The following is a 23,602-nucleotide window of genomic DNA, read 5'->3' as shown; positions in this document are numbered from 1 at the left end:
TGGGTCGAATGAATCCTTTTTGGGTCGTGTAAGATATCGAAGGTGCAGACGTCGAGTCAACGAGTCAAACACGAGCTGGTCGCCGGGGATGGAAGAGCGCGATGCGGTCGGTGAGGGGAGTTCGTTTGGGCGGTTGTGGAAGGACGACTGAGTGATCAGTATTCCCAAAGGTCGTGAGGAGATGTAAAGAGGTCGGCGGGAAGGAGCGTGAAGAAGAGTGGTGGTTGAAGTCCAAAGTCCGTTCTGCCGGCTGCACGATGGTGGGATATGGGTGGTTGATAATGACTGCCACCACCGACGAGGAACGAGGCGAAATGATGTTAGCGCTACGTCTACGTACCCTTGTCGAGGTGTGTTGCGTGGAGCATCCACCATGGCCGGTGGCTTCAAGGACACCCCTGTCGTCTTCGACATTAACAGAGCAGGGATGAGCGGCTTGCCATGTCTTAGCCATGGGCCCACTAATGCACCATCTATTCTTGAGTTCGACGTGAGCAGCGGGCCAGTGGGTTAGAGTTGAGGGCCTGAGGCCTGAGAGTCGGCTTGGTGCAAGAGGGGGGAGGCGTGTAGAGCGGGTGTGGGCGCAAGGCGAGGGGTGGACGAGTGACCAGCAGAGTTTCTTCGCTGGGGCGGCCACTAAGGTGACACTAGGATCGCTGATTGGCGACTCTGCGCAATATACGAGCATGTATTATCTGACGCACCAGGTAAAGTGGCGCCGTCCCAAGGGGGGGTGAGGTGTGAGTGGGTGTGCGTAGGGTGTGGGTGTGCGCGGTGTCACTCTCTCTCTCTCTGTTATGATTACTCTCATTCATCACCCCCAGCCGTGCCCCATCTACCCCTGCTCTGCCATGGCTACTGGCTGAGCGTGTCAGACGAAACGGATGGCCGATGGCTGTCGAAGAAACGGGGCGTGCGTGAGTCGCCGCCTCCTAGCCACGCATGGGACGACCCTGACCGAGGGAACACAGACTGTCTCTTGCTCTTTGCCCTTCACTTCTATGGTGGTGGTGAATGAGGAGGGCCCTGTGCTCATGTTGGTCTCTGCTCCTCTGTTCTACTCGCCCTTCCCTTCATAGGTAATGTTGGTGAGAACGGCGTCATGAGCAAGGCAATACCCGTGTCCTGTGACTTGTGACTGGACCATGTACACTTTATTTTTCCATTCTTACCTTCCTTTCTTTTCCTCTCTCTTCAAGCTGCCCTACCTTCTTGGTGTGCCGCAGGGCGAAGGCGCGTTGCTGAGGTTGCCCGGGGGGCCGAAAGCCTCACGCGCTGACAAACAAAAACAGTCTCGACAAGAACTATTTAGATTCGGTATGGAGGAAACCCCGAATGATGGTTGAATGCGACACAAATTTCTTTCACCACCAATCTTGGAGCCGTCTGCCTGTCGGGCGATGTGCAATGGCCTGTTGCAAGCCCCGTGCCTCGAACCGGAGCCATCATCAACGCCGCGTGGCAATAGTCATAATAGTCATAGTAGTAGAGCGTATTGCTAGCACCGGGGAGAGCATGTCGTATAGAATTCTGTGACTCCCGCCAAACAGCGCTGTGAGCAGGCGACTTGGGACGCCCAGACACAACAAAGGCTATGCGTGGGCTGATTGGTCCACTGCCATGGTCTTGTAGCTGAGTTGGAGCCTGTGGCGCTTGGCAAGCTGTTTGCATGAAGTCCGGGCGTGGATGAGTGTGGGCTTCGGTGGCCGGCAGCCTTTCTGTTGCAGAAGCTGCCTCGCAGGCTGGTGACGGATCAATGCTGGTTGAGTCTGGCATGGGCTCGCTGGGCGTCCATCGCTTCCCCCATTCGGGTCTCTCGGAGGCGGCGGCAGTCTTGTGGCTGCACCGCTCCTCTCGTCTGCATTTGCATAGGCAGTCCTTGTTGCCTTGATTGGCTGCTCAAGCTTGTTGCAACCAATCAGCTGCTGTAACGACCGGGCTTGGATGCTTGCGTCGAAAGGCTGGTGAGCAGACAGAGACGTGTTGGAGGACTGCTACGATCCGCGGGCCAATGAACATTGTTCTTATTATTGTGCAGAAATGCTAGTTGGTAACATGTTCACGGTTTTTTTTTTTTTTTTTTAAGTCACACACTCTACATACATGGAAGTAGGTTGGTTATTGGCTGCCTAGTTAGCGTTGCCTGTCTCTTGGGGGACTTTTGGTTGTGCAAATGTGTTGCGCCAGTCTGGATACACCAACCAACCATAGTCTAGGCTGTGCAGGCTGAAGTTGTTGGAAGCTGCCCCCTCCGATATGGAGTGAACAACCCGCGCAGTAGGTTGATGCCGTCCTGGAAAGAGATTTTTGGCCCGCCATGGGCCGCTGCGGCCGGCCAAGCCGGGCCTGTCTCATCAAAAGCACTGAGTACGAGCGCGGCAAATGGCGGGCGATAATGGGCCAAATTTGGCGGCTGCAAGCTGGAGACAGGGCTCAAGAGACCCAAGATGACACTGTATCCTCAAACCTCCCCCCTCAAGGGTTCCTGTCGGGCCTTGGGCCTCGTCCCGGGCGGCCAGCTTGGCCGGAGAGGATGCAGTGGCAACTCCAGCACCAGCCAGCGGAAGAAGAACGAGGGGTGGAGCTCAGGGCGAGCGATGGAAGATTCGGTTTGCCTCTGGATGGGTTTTTGACCCCCGGCCAGTGACGGCGACCAACGTGGTCATGGGTCGCACATGGGCCTGAGATTAGGAACGACCGTTTGAATGGATGAGCCGGGGTTGAGCTCCCTCCCAGGAAAGGAAGTGGATTTCGTGATCAGGCTGGATGCCGAATGCTGAATGGAGGAGAGCAAGTAAACCCATGGCCACCGCAGACGCACGCTGCGTTGGATGCGCGTGGTGCATGCGTCTTGCAGAGAGGCTGCACGTCTGTGTGGCTCGGAGCGGTAAACGGGCGGAACGGGTAGGGTCTGGTCGGGGCGTGATTCGCTGTCAGGGCGAAGGCGAGGCAGTGATGCCTGAGGCCCTACGCCGTGTGTCATTTCGATGCAGCAGCGCAGGCTGGTCGAGGTGGTGTCCAGCGTCTTGTGCCGTTCTAGTGTAGTCCTTGGCCAGCCGAGACTGAGACTGAGAGGCTGCAGTAAAGCAGCCTCGTAACGACTAGGCGGGGCACTGAGCAGGGGTCCCCGGGCGCGAGTTTCCGACGAGTGAGGCTGTCGAGGATGGAGCTATGATGGATCATGATGTGGAGGATGCATAGCGATAGGTGGTCTGCCCTCTGCCTGCAGAGGATGATCTCGCCGGCCCAATAGGCAATTTCAGTCCATGTAGCATAGCGCCCGTAGTTCGCGATGCAGTGTAGCATCGCAGTGCGAGGAGCCCGCCGGTACCAGCCAGGCCAGCACAACAGAGGGCAAAGAAGAGGCCGCAAGAAGCAGCAATAGCATTACGTCTGCCATGCCATGCCATGCCAACGCTCCCGCCCCCCCGTTGTCTCCTGGCACCCTGTGTCTTGCTTGTCTTGAGTCCTTCTTGGGACTGATACTCGTGCCAGACTGAGTCTCTTGCTCATCCTGATGGTGTGGCGCGCCATGATGCCACTGTTCGGATCGAAGAGGGTCGATTGGCAGCGAGGTCGATGTGACAATCTCGGCTGGCGACAGAGAGGGCTTCGACGGGGTTCTTTGCAGCGCGATGGATGTGATGATGTGCAAAGGCAAGTCAGTCTAGGCCAGGCCATAGCATGGGTCGAGCGGACAGTCCTGTTGCTCATTTACTGCAATGTGTCTCTGAGTGTTTAGTTTGTCTGTGCTGCGATGCGTGATCTACACTACACGAGGGCTCGTGTCTGTGGGTTGGACTGCTTCCTCCTGTTGAAATGTCTGTCGCATTGCATAGTCATTGTTTTGTGTACATAATTGGCAGTTGACCGGCGATGGCGCCCGCTGTGTTTATTGTTGTTTTCTGCAGAGTAGAACCGTCAAGGGGTCTCTCCCTATGCAGCATGCTGTGCATTGCAGTCACTTTGGGTATAAGGGGTTGCGTTTCCAATTAAGGTGCGGGCGATGCTGGCGCTTGCGGTATCAAAACGCGAGACAGTCAGCCAGCCGTATGTGCGCTGTGCACCTGGAGGAACGAAGTGCTTGACGTGAAAGTGCGTGCTCACTGATTCTGGTGATGAATGTCTCTTACCAATGCACGGGGAAAGAAGTTGACAGAATCCGTGCTCGCTGCCTTCCTGTCCCTGCCTCCCCCCGCCCTTGACTAACCGACTCACTCGCCTTCCATGTGGGGGTGGGTGGAGGGAGGGAGCCAGTAATTGAGGGAGGCGCCGCATACGAATGCATAATGGAAAGGCAGGAGAGAAAGAAGGGGCATTTCTGGAAGCGGGAGGCAGGAGGCAGGAGGCAGGAAGCAGGAAGCAGGAAGCAAGCAGAGGCAGGTGCAGGTGCAAGTTTAGGAGCACATACCACATATCACACACAGTACGGTGTCGTGGTAATTAGTAGGTGCATGTGCGAAAAAGGAAACAAAAAAAAAGGGCAGGTGGGCCAGCTGTGGCTGCAACTGCAGTATTGTTCCTCCTTCCCTCTGCCGTCTGCCGTGCGTGCCTAATCTGGCCACTTCTCTCCCGCGCTCATGCCTCAGGCCGCCGTGCCCCGTCTTTTGCACTACCGGCAGTAGAAAATAAAAACAAATAAAAATAAAAAAGTCGGTCTGCAGGAACTGCATCGATCACGGGCAACGCTTACCTCATCTGGCTTAACGCATCTGTCAGATCTCATCGTCTGGCTCCTCCGTCCCAGTCTCGGTCCTGGTCCTGAGCCTGGGTCTGGTCCTTGCAACCTGGTCCTTATTCACTTCTCGAATATTGATTGCCCTGCAAACCGTCCCAACCGCTGCAACGCTACGCTTTGGATGCCCCGCACACTTTGCTCTCTGGATTACACGTATTGCACTACCTTCTGAGTGATAGTCCGAGTCCTCCTCAGCACTAATACACTACCTGTCTACACTACCTATACACGCGCACACACACTCGAGACAGCCGCGCTAACAGCAGCGCTCGCTCCTGAGAAATCTCCAATCCTTGCCCCCCATCTCATCATCTCACCCTTCCAGCCCGAGTCTCAGGCGCCAACTGTGTCCACTACTGCAAAGAAGAAACAGTGTGGTCAATGGTCGTGGTCAGCCCCATCGGACGATTAACTCCATTCCCCACCAACAAGTCAGCCAAATGCCGTAGTCGTAGTCGTGGTCTGCACTATGTGCACCGCGCCAGCAACTGAGCCACGATAACCGAGCCAAGGGAGGGCCAACCGAGCACTTACTTCACTACCCAAGCCTGCCTGCCTGCCTGCCTGCGGCTGGACGCGGGACACGCGATATCCAAGACCTGACCTGGGACTGCAAAATGCCACAGAGGACAAATGGGTGTGGGTACTGCGCCAGCGCATTTCCTGACCGTCGGTCATCACTCGACCTACCTACCACGCTGCACTCTACTACATACCGTCCGAATTCCGGGCCAGTCGTCCCCAAAAATATGTTCCAGCCGCTCGAGACGGGCTTCAGGGAGCAGCCGTGGGACCCGGCAGATTGGCGACACGAGCCCCAGCTCCGTCTGTCTGCGACCCGAGTCTGTGTTGGGCAAAGCACTTCATACTGCCCGCAGGGAGATCCTGGGCGAGACTCGGCTATGAAACGGGATTCAGCAACCAGGGCCGCCGCCGATCCCTCAATCTAGATGAGGCAAAATGCCGCCCCGTCTTCAAGACCAAGGCGCAAAGGACTGCCCGCCCCTTCTGCATCACCAACACAGATGCTATGCTCTCTCAGCTGGCTATCCGTGGGGCAGCCAAATAACACAAAGTGTTCGCCTTGACCGAGCCGAGGAATGGAATGATTATCATCCTCGAAGATCGTGGTCCAACCAACCATTCAATGGATCAACTGTGTTCGAAGCACCGCCGGCGTTGCTTTTTGCGATGCTGTCTAGTACAGATGCACCGCGCCCGCCCGCCGAGAACGTCTCCCTGCGTCCCCCGCAACAAAGAGCTAACAGAACTTATGGCCTCATGTCGAGCCATACCGTGCCCCCCCTGAGCTGACTTTGAGTCGACCCCAAAGATGCGTGCGTGGCACACCGCCTGAGCATGGGCAATCAACAAGCTCATCGCCTGGGAACCGCCAATCCGACCAATCCGAAGCGACATGGTCGTCGATCTAGGCATGCGTTCGATTTCCCGCACATTGGCGTCTCTATGCCTCTTGTGCTTTCGGGTTTAGGCTCACCGCTGAAGCCACGCAGTCGTCCGTGCTTTGAAACCTGTCAGCTTGGAGGGGTATGTGCTTCTGTCTCTGATTCGCCGAGAGGCACTCGTCAAGTTTCTTGCACGCTTCTTCTCCGGAATGGATGTTTGCCATCTCCGCCAGCGATCGGAGACTTACTTCAACACCCGCCCCCGTTACCGATTGGTCCTATCAAGGATACAAGGTCACTGATGTCTCTCATGGCGTTCGATTCAATCTTGCATGAAGGTCAATTGAGGGTCTTTCTTGATTTTCTCGTCCCTGTCTCCCTCTGTCTCTCTTGCAGGGCCCATCCTGAACATCACACAATTCTTTCCCCATTACCCGGGCTTACGCACCCATCCGGGCGAACTGCGTGATGATGATTTCGAGGAATGCGCTTGGCTGGGGCTGCCCAGTTGAGGTGTTGAGGTCGCGAAGGCGATCTCATATCGAGAACCTAATGTTAAGATATCGGGGTCATCACATTTGTCTTTAACACGCCTGTGAATCGGCAAGACAGCTACTGGTATGTGATAGATGTCTCTCGGAAGGACTGCTCCTGTATCCACGGAGGCATGTTAGACAAGCTGCGCATTCTAAGTGCGGCGGCAAGGTTTCTGCGAACTACCCGCACCTCCAACTAAACACAACCGAACCAACATTCCTGGGGATCATGGTTCAATATGTGCAGCAGATGCTAGCATTCTTGCCCCGGAGAAGAACACATGTTGCACCCTTTCACCCGACAACGGGTGAGACTGCAAGGGCTTCTGAGTCACATTTAGCCTCCATGTTTATGTATCCTTTGCCTAAGCGATTGAGGATCAAGAAGGCCCTGCCATTCATGCCGTGGCTCACAGACCTGAGACTCGGCCTACGCAGACTTGCTGCACTGTCAAGTGTCACTGCCTGCTAGGCTGTGGACAAGGCTATGGAACAGACCCCCCACGGGGCTGCTCTTGTGGCGTGCCTGCGTTCCCGCCCAAAAACCTCTCGCATGAAGTACTCCATAAGCCTACACCACATATCTAACATTGCGGGCGCGGCGCGCTTCGTGAGGACAAGGTTAGTGATGACCACGGGTCGCCTCAACAGTCCGATCAAGATCCAGCCTTGTCTATTGCCTTGAGCTCGGACTCATACGTGGTCCGATATTGTTCGCAACGCACCTCAAACAGCGCGAGACCGGGCCAACCTGCCACTGAACAGGCCAATCTGTTCATGCGATGCCCGGAACTGATTCGAAGAAGCAAGCAGCTCCGTCAGTGTGGATTCCTCTCACCGCGCCCGCTTTTCCTCTGCCTTGTTTGACGAGGCCCTTCGTCAAGACTACTAGCATCCTTGGACATCTCAAGTTTCTTGACAAGGCATGGGAGATCAGCACTGCAACGTTTGGCCAATATCACCGGCGCTTTTATCTGATATAGCCGCTCCTTAAAGTGCAACCCTACGAAATCAACCAATGATACACACCCCCTTGGATCATGGACCTGGGCCTAAGCGAACGGCCTAGCGCTCATCAAATTTTCCTGCGACTTGAGCGAACAAAGAGTAAAACAATGCGGGACATCCGTCACATCTCGCAATACTTCGCCTCGGGTTGATGAAGCTTCACCCAAAAGATGGATATTATTGAGGGAAGCAGCCGGCACGCTAATGGCCGACCGTAGGGCGCTCGACTCGACAAGGGTCGGCTGCACTTGACGGACCGCCGCCGGTAAGATGGAACCTTCCTGGAAGCAATATTGCAACCCTGAACAACGCTCACCCCGTCCTGAACCACATGGCAATTTCGTTCTCCAGAAGCCAAGGCCGAACAATAGACGCAGGGAGAAGGAAGACCGTTTCTGCCGTGTGACGAACTAGGACACCCTTTATTTTCCTCTTTTTTTTTCCTTTCCCCCCCCCTTTCATTCGTCCTCGGCTCCCCCAGATCGCGAGCGAACCAGTCAGATCTGCAACCCATGGTCTCCCTAGGATTTGTGCCTATGACGACTAGACGCCCGCGTGACCTGTTTCGGTTGCTTTTGCGGTGCTTGCGAAGTAGAAGATCGCAATTTGTGCTCGGCCGGACACTCGTCAACGGCATCCTCTTCCCGCCCCCCTTGCAAATTGACCGAAGAAGCAAAAAGACGAGTTCCGGCCTTGGATGACCGAAATGGCTCAGCCGTCAGGGGTCCACACCGAAGCCAGGAATCAGTCGACGCCGGGAAGTTCAAGTGAGCGCGGCTGCCTCTTCCAATAGTGTCTCATTCTGTCCCCTGCGCTAGCGAACGGGCGAAGGTTCTACTCAGCAGAAACGCCGCACTTGAGCCCAGGGACTTGACGACACTTTGTTCGATGACTTCCGTAGGAGCAGTGTTCATCCCTGCCGGCGGTGTCATGGTCGATCCGTGCTCGTTGGGCTCAAGGGCCCTGCGCCCATGCCACGCCCATCACATTCCCAAAGCCGCGTCTTGGGGGGTCATCCCGACATAGGGGGTCTGCAATGATCCAAGTCGAGACTCGTGACGTCGAGGCGCTCCCAAGAAAAAGTTCGGAGGAAAAAGACTGAGCGCCGTGAGGGTCTAGACCTCTCGAGACTAATGCTGTCGCGGGCTGACGAACTGTTCTCAGACACGCGCGTGCTGACGCCTTTGGCGACCCTTTGGTCAATCAATTTCATACGGTCGCCACTTTGGACACGGGCAAACAACCCAAAGTCAGTTTGTCACAATGCCCCAAAAGAGTCACTGCCCGAGATTGGGATTGAGCGATGAGTTGGAAGTAACCCCCCCTCTTACTCGGACCTCTGGCTTCAGGCGCCAAGCGAGCCGATCGCTGACAGGTGACTCCTGGAACTCTGATCCGCAACTGAGTCGTTGGGGGCCGACGTTCATCACGCCGTGTGGATGCTCCAAGTTGCCAGTGCGAGTGGGTTGGACGGGGGCTGTCCTCTATCGGTGACAACGCCCTACAAGTCCTGCAGATTCAAATACGGCACCGGCTAGTCCGGGCACGACTGGGACTGGATCATGGATGGGTTGGTGCAAGCCAACGCTCTCAAGTTGCCACTTCGATCTACATTGCGGACCGCCCGGGCTGCAGAGCAGCCCTGGCTTCCATGCAAAAGTTGGACCCGCTGCAAGGAGATCCCATCATTGTGAAGAAGGTTCTTTCGACGAGCGCCAGCCCGCAAAACAAATGGTACAAACGAAACACTTGTCAGAAAACCCAAGGCAGTGGCTCCTGTTACAAAAAAAAAAGTGTGTTCTTGTATTGGCGCCTCACAATGGAACCATCTCGTGGGGACGTGGAGAATAAGAAGTATCCAACAGCCATTTCACAATTCGCTCTCCAGGACACAGCCTCGTGAACTCCACACCGCCCTCGTATAAGTGAGGCGCTGTCGCAAAAGAGCCAAGGTGAAATGCTCCCTCAGGGCTGTTTAGGATGTGCGAGTGGGGGGGAGGGACGGAGAGGATGACGATACCTGGCCGCGGGCAGCGATCGATCATCACCAACTTCATCAAACACGGAGTGAAATGTCACGTCAGCGGTTTGCAGATTGGTCTGCAGATCGGGTTACCTGCGCCGGTGGGTTAGGATTCGATTCGCATTTGCATACCCGTCTACCTGTGAGGACACACCCTCCTCGAAAAAAATAACCCGCCAGCCCGTAACGATTCCTGACCAACCGCCACGGGAGCAAAAGGGGGAAGGAGGATAATTGGGGGGCCATCTCGATGGCCGAGATCTTCGAGCTCGTGTAAATTCGTGATCCCGTGTCCTTGCATCACCGACCCGCCGGGGAGTTCAACGCCAACCCGAGAGGGCTTCGGTCGCTTGACTCCAACGATTTGCCCGGCCCCCTGGGACGGTCCAGCCGTGCCAGTGTCTCGTCGCACGTCTTCAGACGGCCGTCAATTCGTGATTGGATCCATCGCCCGTAGATCACCACCCCCCCATCGTCATGCCATTCCAGAATATGTGCGCCTTTTTGGGTTGAGCATCAAAGCTACCACGAAAAGAAGTCAACAAACGCTCGAACTGCCGCGTGGAATCCCTAGCGAGCCAGCACCAGCAGCTCAAGTTCGAGATCGAGTGAACAAGCGGCGCCAGCCAGGACCGCTCAATGACCTCATCTTTGCGTCAAGCGTGGTCCTCGTTGTGCCGTTCTGTCATCTTTCTCTTTCCCGAGACAAACCATTCAACGCGAAGCATTCCATTCGAGCATTGGAGTCCAGGGTCCAAGGGCCAAGGCTCGCTCCCACCCAATGGGTTCCCCCCTTGAGACCTCCGTGGTGATCGGAGCCTCGGGTGACGGATCTGCACATTCTATTCCTTGGCCAGTGGTCGGAAAAGTTGGGACCAAGGAGAACTCGGGGTCCATGGGGGCTGATCCATCATCTAGCATGAATGGTCGCATCAAATGTCTTTCTTTCTATCCTTCCAGGAGGGCCCCCTTGGACTACATTTCTAGCACGGTGCGACACAAGCAAGGCTCAGGGGCCAATGGCCAATGTGAGCCCGGCCAATCAGCGCGACGGCGTCGGAGAAGGCCTCACTGGCCCAAACTCGTCAGCGGTGACGCCCTGAGACCTTACAGGCGGCTGCTACAGCAGGGCTGTCGTCCCAAGTCCCCCGCCCCCGGTCTCAGTCCGCCTCATTGATTGAGGCCCCGCCATGTCCGTTCGGCACTACCGGGGACGGGCCCACCTTGGGCTCGCTCTCGGCAAGCCGCATTGTAGCCATCATGCGCGCCGCCGTCCGGCGCGGTGTGACGACGGCATCGTGGCACCTCTCTCATATTGTCTTCCTCCTGTGTCCGTCGTCTACCTTCTCACCCACGTAAGGCGATACAAACGTTGTGGGCCTGAAAAACGGCGGGTGTTTGCAGTCTACTCTAACCTGCGACTCTGATGGGCGTTACCATGTGTAACTCAATTCGCTCCCGGTCTCAAGGACAAGAAGGACGTCAGTTCCCTATAAAGGACAAAGGGGAAGGGGGCGGCCTTCGTTATACAAGTAGCACTTTCGGTGCAGCTTTGCATGTGAGATCCCTGGGCCTGGCGGCAAGCAGCCGCGACTTCTTTATGTGGAGGGTTTCCCTTCCGTCCGACTTCAGATGCACAAACGGCCAGCCGGCCCCCCGTCATGCCATCGTCGTTGTGCGACTTTGGAAGGTCACAACTGCGTGTTGGCCGAGCCTGAATCCTGCCGCCGCCCACCTGACTCTCACCTGAACATCATCTCGAGGAGGGTGAGGAGACGGAGGAAGGCCCCGATTCTGGCCCCAATAGCCGCTCAGTTGGACTGTGCCACGCATGTGAATTATCTTGACTGTGCCCGTTTTTGGTAGCCTGCCAGCATGGTGGGGGCGGGAACGTTGGAGTCGGGAGCCAAATACGGGCAGTAGAATAAAAATAAAAATAAAAACCATGCGTGAGCGAGTCAAGTCAAAACGACCTTTCTGTGCAGCCTCGGCGCCGCCTCGCGTTCGCCCCTCCCGATGCCTTTTGCTGCTGCGCCGTCCTGCCGGTTCGTCATGAGCAAGTCGTCAGCCTCGCATCAGCCAACCACCGGCGGGGGAGGCTCGGGCCCGGGCGAGCTTCTAGGCTGCAGCTCCCTGGCTCCCGATGTGCTTCTTTTGCCTCGCGCCACCAACGGCACTTTTCCTCAGCTCGGCAGAAGCAGGCTTGGACTCCGTCGAGGGGATCGGGTGGTTGTTCCATTCGCGGCCCCAGCTCTCGGGTGCATGACCACTCCCTCGGCCAGCCTCTTCAGGTCAGGCGTTGCGGAATATGCAAGTGGCCAACAATGGCAAGGTTCGGGGAGGAAAGAAACCACCGACGCTCGCTGCCCTATCTGCTGCATGTAGCCCGCCGCGCGCAACTATTGCGGTTATCTTGAGGAAGAGCCCGCGTCACGCCCGGTGTCTGTGGCCGCGAGGGGGGCACCGCGGGTGTTTGTTTGTTTGTTTCCTCCTTCTTCTTTTGGCTACCTTCGATCGAGTCAAGGATCGGACGGGGGGGTTTGGCCCGATGTTCTCTGCCAGAGTTGTCGAAGGGGGTTTCCCCCCCCATTCAGCCTCATCCCGATTGTCAAATATTAGCCCATATAGGGTAGCTACGATCCAGTTTCCAAATTCCGCAATTCGCTGATGACTCAAGAAACAAACGGGGGGCCGTTGTTGGGGGAGATATTGATATTCTCTTTGAGCACTTGAGCACCGAGTGGCCAATGATGACTATACGGATACGCGATGGCAAACCGGGTATTGTTCTATTCGCCATGTGATGTCCTGTTTGCCGGGCTGCGCCTCGGCGGCGGCGGACCTCGTTCTACTCGGCATCGTTGTCCAAACCGCCCCAGCCCCCCCCTTGTCAACCAACACTGCACGCGCCATGAACTACTGTCTGCTGCTCGTTTAGACGCCACGTCAAACAAGGTTGCTCAACTGAGAGAGATGTCTGTAAAGGGAGGGCTCTGGGAGTAGGAGCAGCAGTGTAGGGTATTGGCAATCGGGTCATGGTCATAGAACGATATCGTTGCGGCGTTGTTTAATGTTTGCCGTTTCCTGGCGATGCTGGTATCCGCCGGCTTGCATACACGTCTCCGGGTGTAGAACTAGCTTGTATACATCCGCTTTCAAAGAGTAGAGTGAAAAGGGAAAAACAAGGGAAAGTCATCAAGTGAATTTGCCAAGTCCAAGTCAATTTGCAACATTTGCATACACGCCCCTGCATCTCAAGACGTAGCTATATTGAGCCTCCGTCCCATTCAGCCGGTATACATTTGCCTCCATGACACTTCAACATAACTCGCTCGGAGAATACAGTTTGAGCAGATGGGCGCTCTCAGCCAGGAACGGGAGGCTGGGGGACCATTCATTCACCTTCGGGTTCCAAAACCGTTGCGGGAAGGCTATCATGATATTGGGGGTCGAAGCCGGCACGCAAAACATCTGCTCAGATAGCAGAAGAGTCCAACCGGATGGATGCCTGTCACGGCTACCCATCCGCAAAGTTGCTACATTTGGCAAAAAAAGTTGAAAAAAGCATACCGCGGACATGGTCCAGTCGACAGGAAGTCGCGCGCATGTGAGAGAGAACGAGAGTGAAATAAAAAAGGTATTCGTCAGATGAAAGATGACATGATTTCCCTTCTTGTCGTCGGACCCCCCTTCTTCAATCTCGCATTGTTGAGTGAGCAACCTCCCGACCATCCCCGGTTTTGGAGTACGGGATCGTCCGGACGACAGACACTCTCACGTTGACATGTGCTCAAGGACGGACACCCTCCCACACAAGCACACGCACAAGCACGGAAAGCCCGTGCTGCTTGACAACTCACAGTGTCCGAGACAGCAACTCGACGGCCCCGAGACAAAAGTCACGGCCGAGAGAGGGAGAGCCACCGGAGAAGCCCGCACGCAACACGGACACACACACACGATGTACAAGGATTGTTCGGATTATCGGACGACGATGGGCGCGGGGAGAAGGGGGTAATGGGTGACGTTGGGAGACGTTCAACTGCTGCGACTTCCCGAAGCCCGAGGCCCCTTCGGGCCTTCGACGTCACACGTGTATTGCTGCAAGCCGCCCCTTTCGTCCAAGTTTCTCTGACGAGGATATCACCGCAGTGTCGGTGGCGGGGGCGATATTGAGCCCAGAAATCAACGGATGGTGAGCCCGAGCATGGTCGGGCGTAGTCTCTGGCAACTCGAACTCTACACGTCACGTTGGGGATGTCATGTGTGACGCAAGGCACGACAATTGAAAAGCATCCGTCATGGTTCAATGTTGCCATTGCTCATGTATCTACTCTATAACCAGCGCGAGACGCCGAGATGCAGCTTACAGCAAATGTAGTACAAACATGCTAGCATCCCTTCCGCAAACCGATGGCGTGTACCCTGCCACGAGTAGGTCCGAGGAGGTAACCCAGATGTGATGTCAACAGAACGCCCCGGGAACTATACTACGAACACCCCTAATGCCGTCCTTCTAGAGATTTAACTAATGCGACGCCCTAACGTTTCGATGGGGCCATTCTTGAGGTGAAGAAGGGATGCTTCAGCGCGTCGGCAGGCTTGATTCTCTTCTCCGGGTTAAGCGTTAAGCAGTGTTCGAGCAGGTCGACAAAGTGGTTCAGATCCCTGGTCTCGGCGTCGTTCATACCCGCTGACGCGGCAAAGAGGCGGGTACGCAGATCGCGTGTTGGTTTGACGACGGGCAGGACCCTGGCGGTTGTCTGTGTAAATAGGGCGCAAACTGTTAGCCAGCTGAACTTCTGCTACTATTTTCAAACAAATCCATCATTGACAAAGCGGAAGGGGACGTGGACAAGGGGTGAGCAGGTGTGGGTCCTCGTAGTGGCGGAAAGGAAACAATCTGTCAACATTTTGACAAATTAACCAGACACGCTGAACCCTTGGTGCAGAAGGAAGAGGGCAAAAACAGGGGAGGGGGGGTCTTTGGCGGGAGAAGATGAGATGATGCGGCCGTGACAACGGGCCCTGAGACAACCCTCCTCCAGAGAGGGGAGTGTTCGTGCCGCAGCCCTTCCAAACCGGGGACTATGATCCAGCAAGCCATGCGAATCCGAACGGCCCGAAGGATGACTCCAGATGGTGGCTGGCGAGGACCAACCCGGACGCCGGGGCATCACATCGCATCGCAGACTTCCGGAGCGCTCAGACCCGGCCCTAGAATGTGGGGAATGCATACGCATGCGCAGCCGCGCCTCAGCGCTTCCAGCCGCACTCCGCCCCAACTAACCAGCTCGGGACCGTCCCGTAAAAAATAGCATGCGGGGAATGATTGGCTCATGGCGATGAGAGCATGAAACAGCCAGATACAGAAGCGTTGGAATATGGGGAAGCCAAATCAAAAAAGAAATGAAAAAGGTCATCATAAACCAATCACGTACCTTTCCAAGCGCCTTGTCCCTCTCCATGCTAACAAAGTTGCCCAGCTCGTCAAAGTGCATCGCCGATAGTTGGCCTCTCTTGTAAAGTTTCGGTGTTATTTTGCCACGAATCTCCATGATTGCCTTGAGCATCTGGTTATTGCTGTCGCCGGCAAAGAGGATCTTGCCTGTGTACATCTCATACAGCGTGCAACCGATAGACCACATGTCGATCGCAAAGTCATAGGGCATTCCGAGGATGATCTCCGGTGCTCTGTAGAAGCGACTGACGAGGTATGGTGTAATCTCGTTGTGGGCGGTGGCCGCGTCAGATTTATCGATGCCGGTTCCCAAGTCACAAATCTTCAGCACATTGCGGCTTTCGTTGACCTGCGATTTGGTTAGCCCAACTCCCATTATTTCTTGGAATAGAGAACACGTACTAAAATATTGTCAGGCTTAAGATCAGCGTGTACGACGTTGCACTTTCGCATGTGAGCAAGGCCAATAAAGATTTGGTGAGCGTAAGCTCTCGTCGCGCCCAGGTTGATTCCGACATTGTTGCCAAACTTCTTCAGTACCTCTCGCAGATTCAGGCTGAGGTGCTCAAATGCCATACACAGATGGCCCTTATGGTCAAAGTGCCGCTCAAATTTGACGATGTGCTTGCGGTTGTCCGGGTCGGCGTCGTTGAGCTTCTGGAGGATGGCGATCTCGGTGAAACCTCCCTTCCTCAGTGCGTCATTGTTTCTCATGATCTTGACGGCGACCAATTTCTTGGTTGTGATATCGACAGCCCTTGCGACGCCCGAAAACATACCCTTACCGAGAGTTGACTGGACCTGGTAACGGCCGTTCATGATCTCGCCGATACGAATCTTGTAGTAACCGTCCTTGTCGTCGCCCTCAAGAATGGCGCCGTTTGGCTGAGCCAGGGCTGGTGAGGCTTTGGTCTCGTCTACCACGGCTACCTTAGCAGGGTTAGGTGCTGTGTACTTGTCGTCGTCGAAGTCTTCGGCAAACATGTCGAAATCGTCATCGTCATCGTCATCGCCCGATGACTTCTTGGCAGGGGGCTCCTGTTCCTGTTCCTGGGGTTGTGCTTCGGTCTGGTTATCGAGAGCTTCGCCATGTACGCCAACGTTACCGTGCCGCATCTCGTCACGTTTTTCGTCCTCCTTCATGTCAACCGTGGGATCGTAATCCGCTGCAGAAGGGCCGTCCTCCTCGGTCGCCTTGCCGCCTCCGTGAGTGTTCATGAGATCTTGCTCGTTCAGAATGTCCATAGCACCTGGGGAACCGTCGTCCGGGGCTGGTGATTCGAAATCTGATGACTTAGTGGAAGCGTTGATGCAGGAAGCGGATTCCTTACCTGTGACTGGAGTCTCACCATCGCCTGCGACTGGTGTGCCATCCTGCGCTGGTGAGGAGACGGCGGACTTGTCGGCCGCATGTAGCGCGTGAACAAGTAGTGGAGTAGCGGAACTAGACTTGGCAAGCAGCTCATCTCGGCGCCGGCGCCGGCGTTCAATTTCGGCCTCCTCGTCAATGACCATTGGCTCCTCGGGCTCATCGTAACCATGCTCGGGTTCTACCACCTCCGGAGCGCTGCCATCCAAAGTCAGCAGGAACCGTGTCTTTTTGTAGGGAGGAAAGACGCACGTCCGATCCTGAGAGCGGGCAGCAGCAGAGTTCCTATCATCTGCAGAGCCTTTCACAGGTTTAGCATCTTGTCTGGAAGCGCGTGAATCCTTCCCTACAGCGACCCCGTTTGACCCCGCGTGCCCGTTTCGGGAGTCTCGATCTCTGTGATCATCGTACTTCAAACCGCGGAACGAATCGTTAAGGCGATCGCGCGGGCCGTCTCTGGCGTAGCGATCATCGCGTCCTCGGTCATTGCGCGGGGGCCGGTAGGGTGACCTGGTGCGGTTGCGCGCCCTCTTGTCCGGGTAGCGGTCCCTCTCGCGATCGCGTTCCCTGTCTCTTTCCCGGTATATGTCCCTCTCGCGGCTCCGATTTCTATCACGACCGTCGTAGCTGTGGTCCGAGCCACGTGAGGGGGGGCGATCCAGGTCTTCGTAGGATACGCGCGTGCGACGGTAGTCTTCCCGCGGGCCGTCCTCGTAGTGAACGCGGAAGCGTCGCGTGTCCTGTCGTCCTCCGCCAACGTAGTCACGCTCATCGCGGGGGCGCTTGAAGCCACGGGGCGACCGGCTCCGGCTCGAAGGGCGGCGGTGCCTGGCGGTGTTGTCGTACTCGGGAGATTTGGAGGCCGAGTATCTATCTCGGGTTCTGTCTTGACGGTCAACACCGTTTCCTTCAAACTTCTTCGGCAGTGAAGTTGCCTTCAAATCCGCAGCGTCATTCTCAATGATCTCGCCCTCGTCCGAACTCGACGTCATTGCTGCGACAGCTAGCGCGGTTTCCCGGTTTGACAACGTCTGGACCCGTTTCCTTCTTGGGTCTTGTGTGTTTGTGCAGCAGTATCCGCCAGAGGAGAGATCCCCTAGGTCTTTTGCGCGCAAGAAGCAGCAGCGACGTGTCAGCAGAGATCACAAGACGATTGATGTGCGGCAGGAATAGTTTGCGAACCGGATGACTGTGTCGACTCAGCTCATGGGGAAAGGGAAGCAAGGCGACACGAGAAAACCAGAGGGCAATGTAAAGAGGGGGGGGAGAAGAGGCGCGAGTTTATGCAATGTCAAGGAAGAGGGTTGTTGTTTGTCGACAGCTGGTCTGGTGTGCTTCAGCGATCAAGGGTCGGATGGTTTGCCTTGCGCGTTGAAGTGGCGGCTGGGATGAATTTTGGTGACGAGACACGACTGGATAAGCCAGAGTCGTCAAGCTTGGAATTCGTTGACGTACCCACTGAGCGGGGCGCTTCTTCATAATGTTTATTTGCATAGCGGCAGCCACAATGTGTTTAAGCAGAATTTTATCCTTGTATCCGTGGACCCTTTATTTCCGCTGACCGATTTCTCCAGGAGGGGCAATTTTCACCCCACGTCCGACCGTCCTCTTTGCGCCGCGCTCGCTTTTCCTCCTTTTGACTTCACGACTCTGCAACGCTGCGACTCCAACCTCTGCTATTCCCAACACTCCACGCCCAAGTTGATCCCCAAGTCCTAGATCCCCCCCAAACAACTCTACAAAATGGGTGGCGCAAGCCGTGAAGGTTGGTCCCTATCCCCCTTTCCCCTCATGTGCCCACGGCGCTTGCTGACAGACTTCCTCTCAGGTGGCAAGGCCAAGCCTCTCAAGGCCGCGAAGAAGCAGCAGAAGGACATGGACGAGGATGACCTCGCCTACCTCGAGAAGAAGCGCGCTGGTAAGTCCTGTCGCCAATTTCACCTAGACACCCCTTCCGACTGCACCATGAAACTAATGCAACTGTCCAACAGAGGAGAAGGCCCGCAAGGAGATGGCCGCCAAGGCTGGCGGAAAGGGGCCTCTGAACACGGGCACCCAGGGCATCAAGAAGAGCGGCAAGAAATAAGCGACACGCCGCCAGGGGCAATTCGCGGGCTGGAGGAGTCGTCGCGAGGGACGGATGGACGCTGGAGTCGGCAACAAGCGGCTTTTGCTGCGAAGCAAGCAGCATACACACATGGCTGGTGTTTTTTCCAGAGGCAGAGCGCCTTCTTTTACATACCTACACGAGCATGCAATGAAATGATACAAACGGTTTTTGGATATGACTGGACCACGCGCGCATCGTTGGCATGGATGATGCCGGTGGCTTTCCAACTTGTTTTTTTCCCCCATGCCCTCAACCCAAACCTCTGGAGTCTCGGGTGACTCTGAATCGTTCGTGAGACTCAGGGTTGTGGTGAAGTGCGAAAAGGAAAACTGGAACGGGGGCCTTAAAGAGTGGGAATGTGTCTTGTTGTTGCTTCTCGTAGCAAAGATTTGCATTCGCAGACGCGCATCCCACGCAACCCACCACTGGTATCCATCCAGTGCCCGCTTCGCACAGTCAGGCCACTCGTGTCCTGCGCTGGCGGTCTGCTCCGCCGCGGTGGCTAGTCTGACCGACGGCCCGACGATGTAGTGCCGCTCCTCCACTTGGCACCAGCTGGGAGCCCCGAACGGAGCCGCCTGCCACAACGCTGCATCCAAACGGCCTCGGGCCCGTGGCCGTTAGGACCAGAAAAAAAACCCAGCTTCTTCAGCATGTGGAAATCGGGTAGAAAATTCCCAACAAATCCCATCCCTTTCCCCCTGACCCGACCCGCCGCCGCCTTAGGTACCCACTGCATGCCGGTGCTAGCGGCCATCACATCGCCCCTGTTGAATGTCTGCCCAGTGGTGGTATATCTCGACGGCGCTGAAGGGAATCTCATAGCCTGTTCTCGTAGACTCATCTTTCTCGCAAGAAATATCTAGACTTCATAAAAGCGTTCAAAACAACTCCGCTTCCACATAGCACAGAATGCCCGCTCCCATGGAGTCCGACGCCGCGGCCGGCGTCAGGAGCCGGAACCGCCAATCCAGCACCAGCACCGCCAGTAACCACTCCCACGACTCCCTGCTGTCGGCCGTAGAATCCAAAGCCCACGACCTCGAAAAGAAGGTCGAGAAGGCGCTCCTCGTTCTGTGGGACGAGCTCCCCCACTGGCGCCGCGACAACGCCTTCATCATCTCGGGCTACCGCCCCGACTCCAACTCGTACCTCGGCTCCTTCAAGTCCCTGGGCTACCTGCACAACGAGTCCGTGAACATCTGGTCCCACCTCCTCGGCGCCGTCGCCTTTTTGGGCTTCGGCGGCTTCCTGTACACCGTCATCGCCCCGCGGTACGACACGGCCTCGCCGGCCGACCTCGTCGTCTTCGCCTGCTTCTTCGCCGGCGCCGTCGCCTGTCTCGGCATGAGCGCCACCTACCACGCCATCAGTAACCACTCCCCCGAGGTCTCGAAATGGGGCAACAAGCTCGACTACTCAGGCATCGTCTTCCTCATCGTCGGCAGCTACGTGCCCGCCATGTACTACGGCTTCTTCTGCCACCCAGGCTTGATGAAGTTCTACCTCGGCACGGTAAGAGCCTCCCCTCTTCACAGCTCACTGGCCCCAGAGAGATAGAAAAAGAACCATTCACTGACATGACTTTCTTTCTTTGGTGCAAAAGATTCATCTTCTTGGCCTCGGCTGCGGCGCCGTCTCCTGGATCGAATTCTTTCGCACCCCCGAGTGGCGCACCTTTCGCGCGTGCATGTTCGTCGGGCTCGGCACCTCAGGCGTCGTCCCCATCCTCCACAGCCTGCAAATCTACGGCTTGGCCGAAATGGAGGCACGTATAAGCCTCAGCTGGGTCGTCCTGCACGGCCTGATGTACATCTTCGGCGCCTTTCTGTACGCGTTCCGCTGGCCCGAACGGAGCTCGCCGGGGACCTTTGACATCTGGGGCAGCTCCCACCAGATTTTCCACTTCTGCGTCGTCATGGCCGCGGTCACGCATCTGTATGCCATGGCCAAGGCGTTTGACTATCACCACACCGTCATGGGGTCGCAGTGCTAGTAGCATTCTTCTTCTCCTTCTTCTGTTTTTGCTGTTAGAGGATTAATGAGACCACGAGCTAAAGATAGAGATAGAAATGGTGGTTTAATAGAGGGTATCATTCATGCATTTGCCTATTCCTCGTTGCCGCTGCCGGCCATATCTAGCGTTCCAGTCCCAGATCCATCACCCTCACCAGTCCCGACGCCATTGCAACCGCAGCCCAGCAGGAGTAGTCCCGATTCGGGTTCCACGCCATGGTCATGATCCGCGTCAGTGGCTCCGAGAGCACTGCACGTTTGGGGTCCGCAAAGTGTCCGTCCCCTTCCTCCTGGCCTCCCTGCACGTCGGCGTCCTCCTCCTCCGCCGCCGCGTCCGCCTTCCCTTTGCCCTTTGCCTTGCCTTTCGGCTTCTTGGGCTTCTTCTTGTCCTTCTTCTTATTGATTGCAACCTTGGTCTTCCACGTGTCGACTTTGGGGTTGACGTTGGGCACTGGCCGAAAGCCCTGTAGTATCCTCGACGCGCCGCGGCAGCTGTCGCCGCCGCCCTCGGCGGATTCCCCTCGTTGGGGCACCGGCCGGTTGAGCCTTTCACGGGGGACGTGCTGATGATCGATGATCTTCATCTTGTGGCCAAAGTGATGTTTAGATGCGAAAATCCTGTTGGACGGGTTCGCCGCCCAGACTGTCCCGTCCAAGTACCCGACCAGGACGAATGGATGGTGCATGCCCACTGCCAGACACGTCGGGAGGCGATCCCCGTCCATGACCTTGCGCACCTGCGCCGCATACCACCGCGAATGCACGAAGCCCACCGACGCATTAAGCGGGTTTGCGGATGGCACGACGGTGAAGAAGCCTCTCAGGTGGTCGTTCCACTGGAGCAAGTTCGGCTGGGGGCTGATGGTGAAGCAGGGGAAGCTAGCCCGCTCGCAAGACGGGTCGGAGAGATCGACCAGCGTGGTGTAGCCGGCGATTGGCGTAGATGCGACGAGATAAGGGTCGGATGGGTAAGCCGAGTCGATGTGCATGACGAACGTGGAATGGACGTCATATCGGGCAAGGCAGATGCGCGGGGCGATGGACCAGAGAGTAAGGGAGCCGTCCGAGTGGCCGATGACGATGCGGTTGGTGTTGACCCAGGCAAAGCAAGTCGCAACGACGTTGGTCTCGGAGGGGAGCCCAAGAGAGACGATTGGGGTCTCGAGTTTTGCTGGCGATTGTTAGTGCAGGAACTCAGGGGAAGAGAGGTGTCGTGTCTTACTAAAAGCATCTTGCTCCTCGTCGTTAACGTCGTTGAGCGAGACGACGTAGACCTGCCCATCACCGCAGAGCACAGCAAGAAGCCCCAAGGAGCCACTCTCTCCAAACGGAACGGGGCACCATTTGAGTCTTTTCACTCTTCCCCAGTCGAAACAGACAGATCGAGCAAGTCGTGCTGGGCGTCCCAGGGGCTGCATGACCCCATTCTCGTCCTTTCTTCCGCGAACATCCCACAACTGGATAATGCCTTTTTTCTCGTCATAAGCATCCTCGGACCCCAATTGTTGGTCAGTATGAGGAATGACTGCAAGCGCGAGGATCTGTGACTCTTGTTCCGCCCTGATGGCCCAGTCCATGCCGACGACGAGGCCGCCTGCATCAAACATCCACCCGGCGGACTTCTCTTCGTTGGCATTGTCGCCAGTCAAGGGCAATCCCGTCTCAGAAAGCACGACGCCGTGGTAGGGCGCTATCTCGACCTCTTGCTGTTCCGGATACGGCCCAATGAGAGCAACCAATCGTCCGCCAGGATTTAACCGATACCCCTCCGCCTCCTCCGTGCTCATCTTTCTCTCACCCTCACTCGCCCCCTTTGAATCCTTCAACCTCGAGAACCACTCTTTTGCAGCACGCTCCTGGTCCGCGGCGAACCCCTCCTCGAGCCACGGACTCGGCACCGGGGCGGCATGGCCGTCGGGTAACTTGCTCGGCAGGACCGCATACCCTGCCCACCTATTCAGCAACCACCCCGCAACGCCGACAGCCTCCTCCTCGGGCCCGTAAAAGAAGTCGAGAACCTGGATCCGCTGGCCACGCTTCAGCGCGCCGGTGTAGTACCGCGTGGGCCGTCCATCGGCGTGGTAGGGCTCGAGGGCAGCCATGTCCGTTGGTCGTTTCCTCAGGCCCGCGGAGCTGGTGTAGGCGGGCTGCTCGTCATCGTCGTCGTCGTCGTCGTGGCCCGGGCCGCCGCCAATGTCGAGGGCGGAAGGGTCCTCGGCCTCGAAATCGTCCCCACCGCCGTCGACGTCCATGCGGTCGTCCTCATCCTCCTCCGGGTCCGGGGGCGGCGCTTCGAAATTTTCGTCGTCTGGGTCGTCATGAACCTCTGGTGGCTCGCCGTCGGAGCCATAGTCTATGATGGCGACGCTTTTTGTCTTATTGCGAGGCCGTGTTCTCACCATTTTTACGACGTGGTGACTCCCGACAAGAGTTGTGTGTGGTTGAACGTCGAGTCGAGTGAGTGAACGGGTGGTGAAAATGTCATTCGGCGGGCTGTTTGAGTGAGACGCATTTCAAACTTAACAAATCACAGTGAGCACTGTGCGGGGGCTGTTGTTTGCAGCGTCAACTGTGGAATAACGGGACTCTGATCCCGCCTGAAGCTTAGCCTACAGCGCCTGATTTTACCAAAGCACAGTGTCAGATTCGACTTAAACACCACGATATCCACGCTTCCACTTCCAACTTGAACGTAACAATCTACAAATGTCACACCGCGACATCGAGTTAGACATCACCATCAGCTCCCTGGCCGAATATGACCTCAACTTTCACATGCCGATGCGATGCCCTCATATACGAAAGCTCCTGACCGAGAGTGGGCCTGGCTCAGGTCAATGGCAGACTCACAACTATCGTGCCATTCACTAGCGTCGCAGTCTAACCTCCCGCTGCGTCGTCCTCGTTCACATAGGACTATAGCATTCAACAGATC

At 56.4% G+C, this 23,602-nt stretch overlaps 4 protein-coding genes across 4 annotated transcripts; 2 read left to right on the top strand and 2 right to left on the bottom strand.

Moving 5' to 3' along the window:
• Positions 1–14,252: 14,252 nt before the first annotated feature.
• Positions 14,253–17,533, bottom strand: EsH8_VI_000349 (kinase-like domain-containing protein; the record flags this gene model as incomplete). Its single annotated transcript, XM_083271602.1, has 5 exons — positions 14,253–14,474; positions 15,153–15,521; positions 15,575–16,458; positions 16,504–16,739; positions 16,794–17,533. The coding sequence occupies 5 exons, from the start codon at positions 17,531–17,533 to the stop codon at positions 14,253–14,255; spliced, it is 2,451 nt and encodes an 816-aa protein (XP_083126776.1).
• Positions 17,534–18,284: 751 nt separating this feature from the next.
• On the top strand, positions 18,285–18,627 carry EsH8_VI_000348 (translation machinery associated TMA7; the record flags this gene model as incomplete). The annotated part of the gene is made up of 3 exons (XM_083271601.1): positions 18,285–18,306; positions 18,370–18,459; positions 18,533–18,627. 3 exons carry the CDS (start codon positions 18,285–18,287, stop codon positions 18,625–18,627), a joined length of 207 nt encoding a protein of 68 aa, XP_083126775.1.
• Positions 18,628–19,563: 936 nt separating this feature from the next.
• On the top strand, positions 19,564–20,647 carry EsH8_VI_000347 (hemolysin-III related-domain-containing protein; the record flags this gene model as incomplete). The annotated part of the gene is made up of 2 exons (XM_083271600.1): positions 19,564–20,166; positions 20,258–20,647. The coding sequence occupies 2 exons, from the start codon at positions 19,564–19,566 to the stop codon at positions 20,645–20,647; spliced, it is 993 nt and encodes a 330-aa protein (XP_083126774.1).
• Positions 20,648–20,789: 142 nt separating this feature from the next.
• EsH8_VI_000346 (transcription factor TFIIIC subunit TFC6) lies at positions 20,790–23,069 on the bottom strand (the record flags this gene model as incomplete). Its single annotated transcript, XM_083271599.1, has 2 exons — positions 20,790–21,838; positions 21,890–23,069. 2 exons carry the CDS (start codon positions 23,067–23,069, stop codon positions 20,790–20,792), a joined length of 2,229 nt encoding a protein of 742 aa, XP_083126773.1.
• Positions 23,070–23,602: the final 533 nt, after the last annotated feature.

This window comes from Colletotrichum jinshuiense, chromosome 6 (assembly GCF_051148585.1).
Source record: "Colletotrichum jinshuiense chromosome 6, complete sequence".
Classification (NCBI taxonomy): Eukaryota; Fungi; Ascomycota; class Sordariomycetes; order Glomerellales; family Glomerellaceae; genus Colletotrichum; species Colletotrichum jinshuiense.
This window is presented reverse-complemented; position numbering and strand designations above follow the sequence as displayed.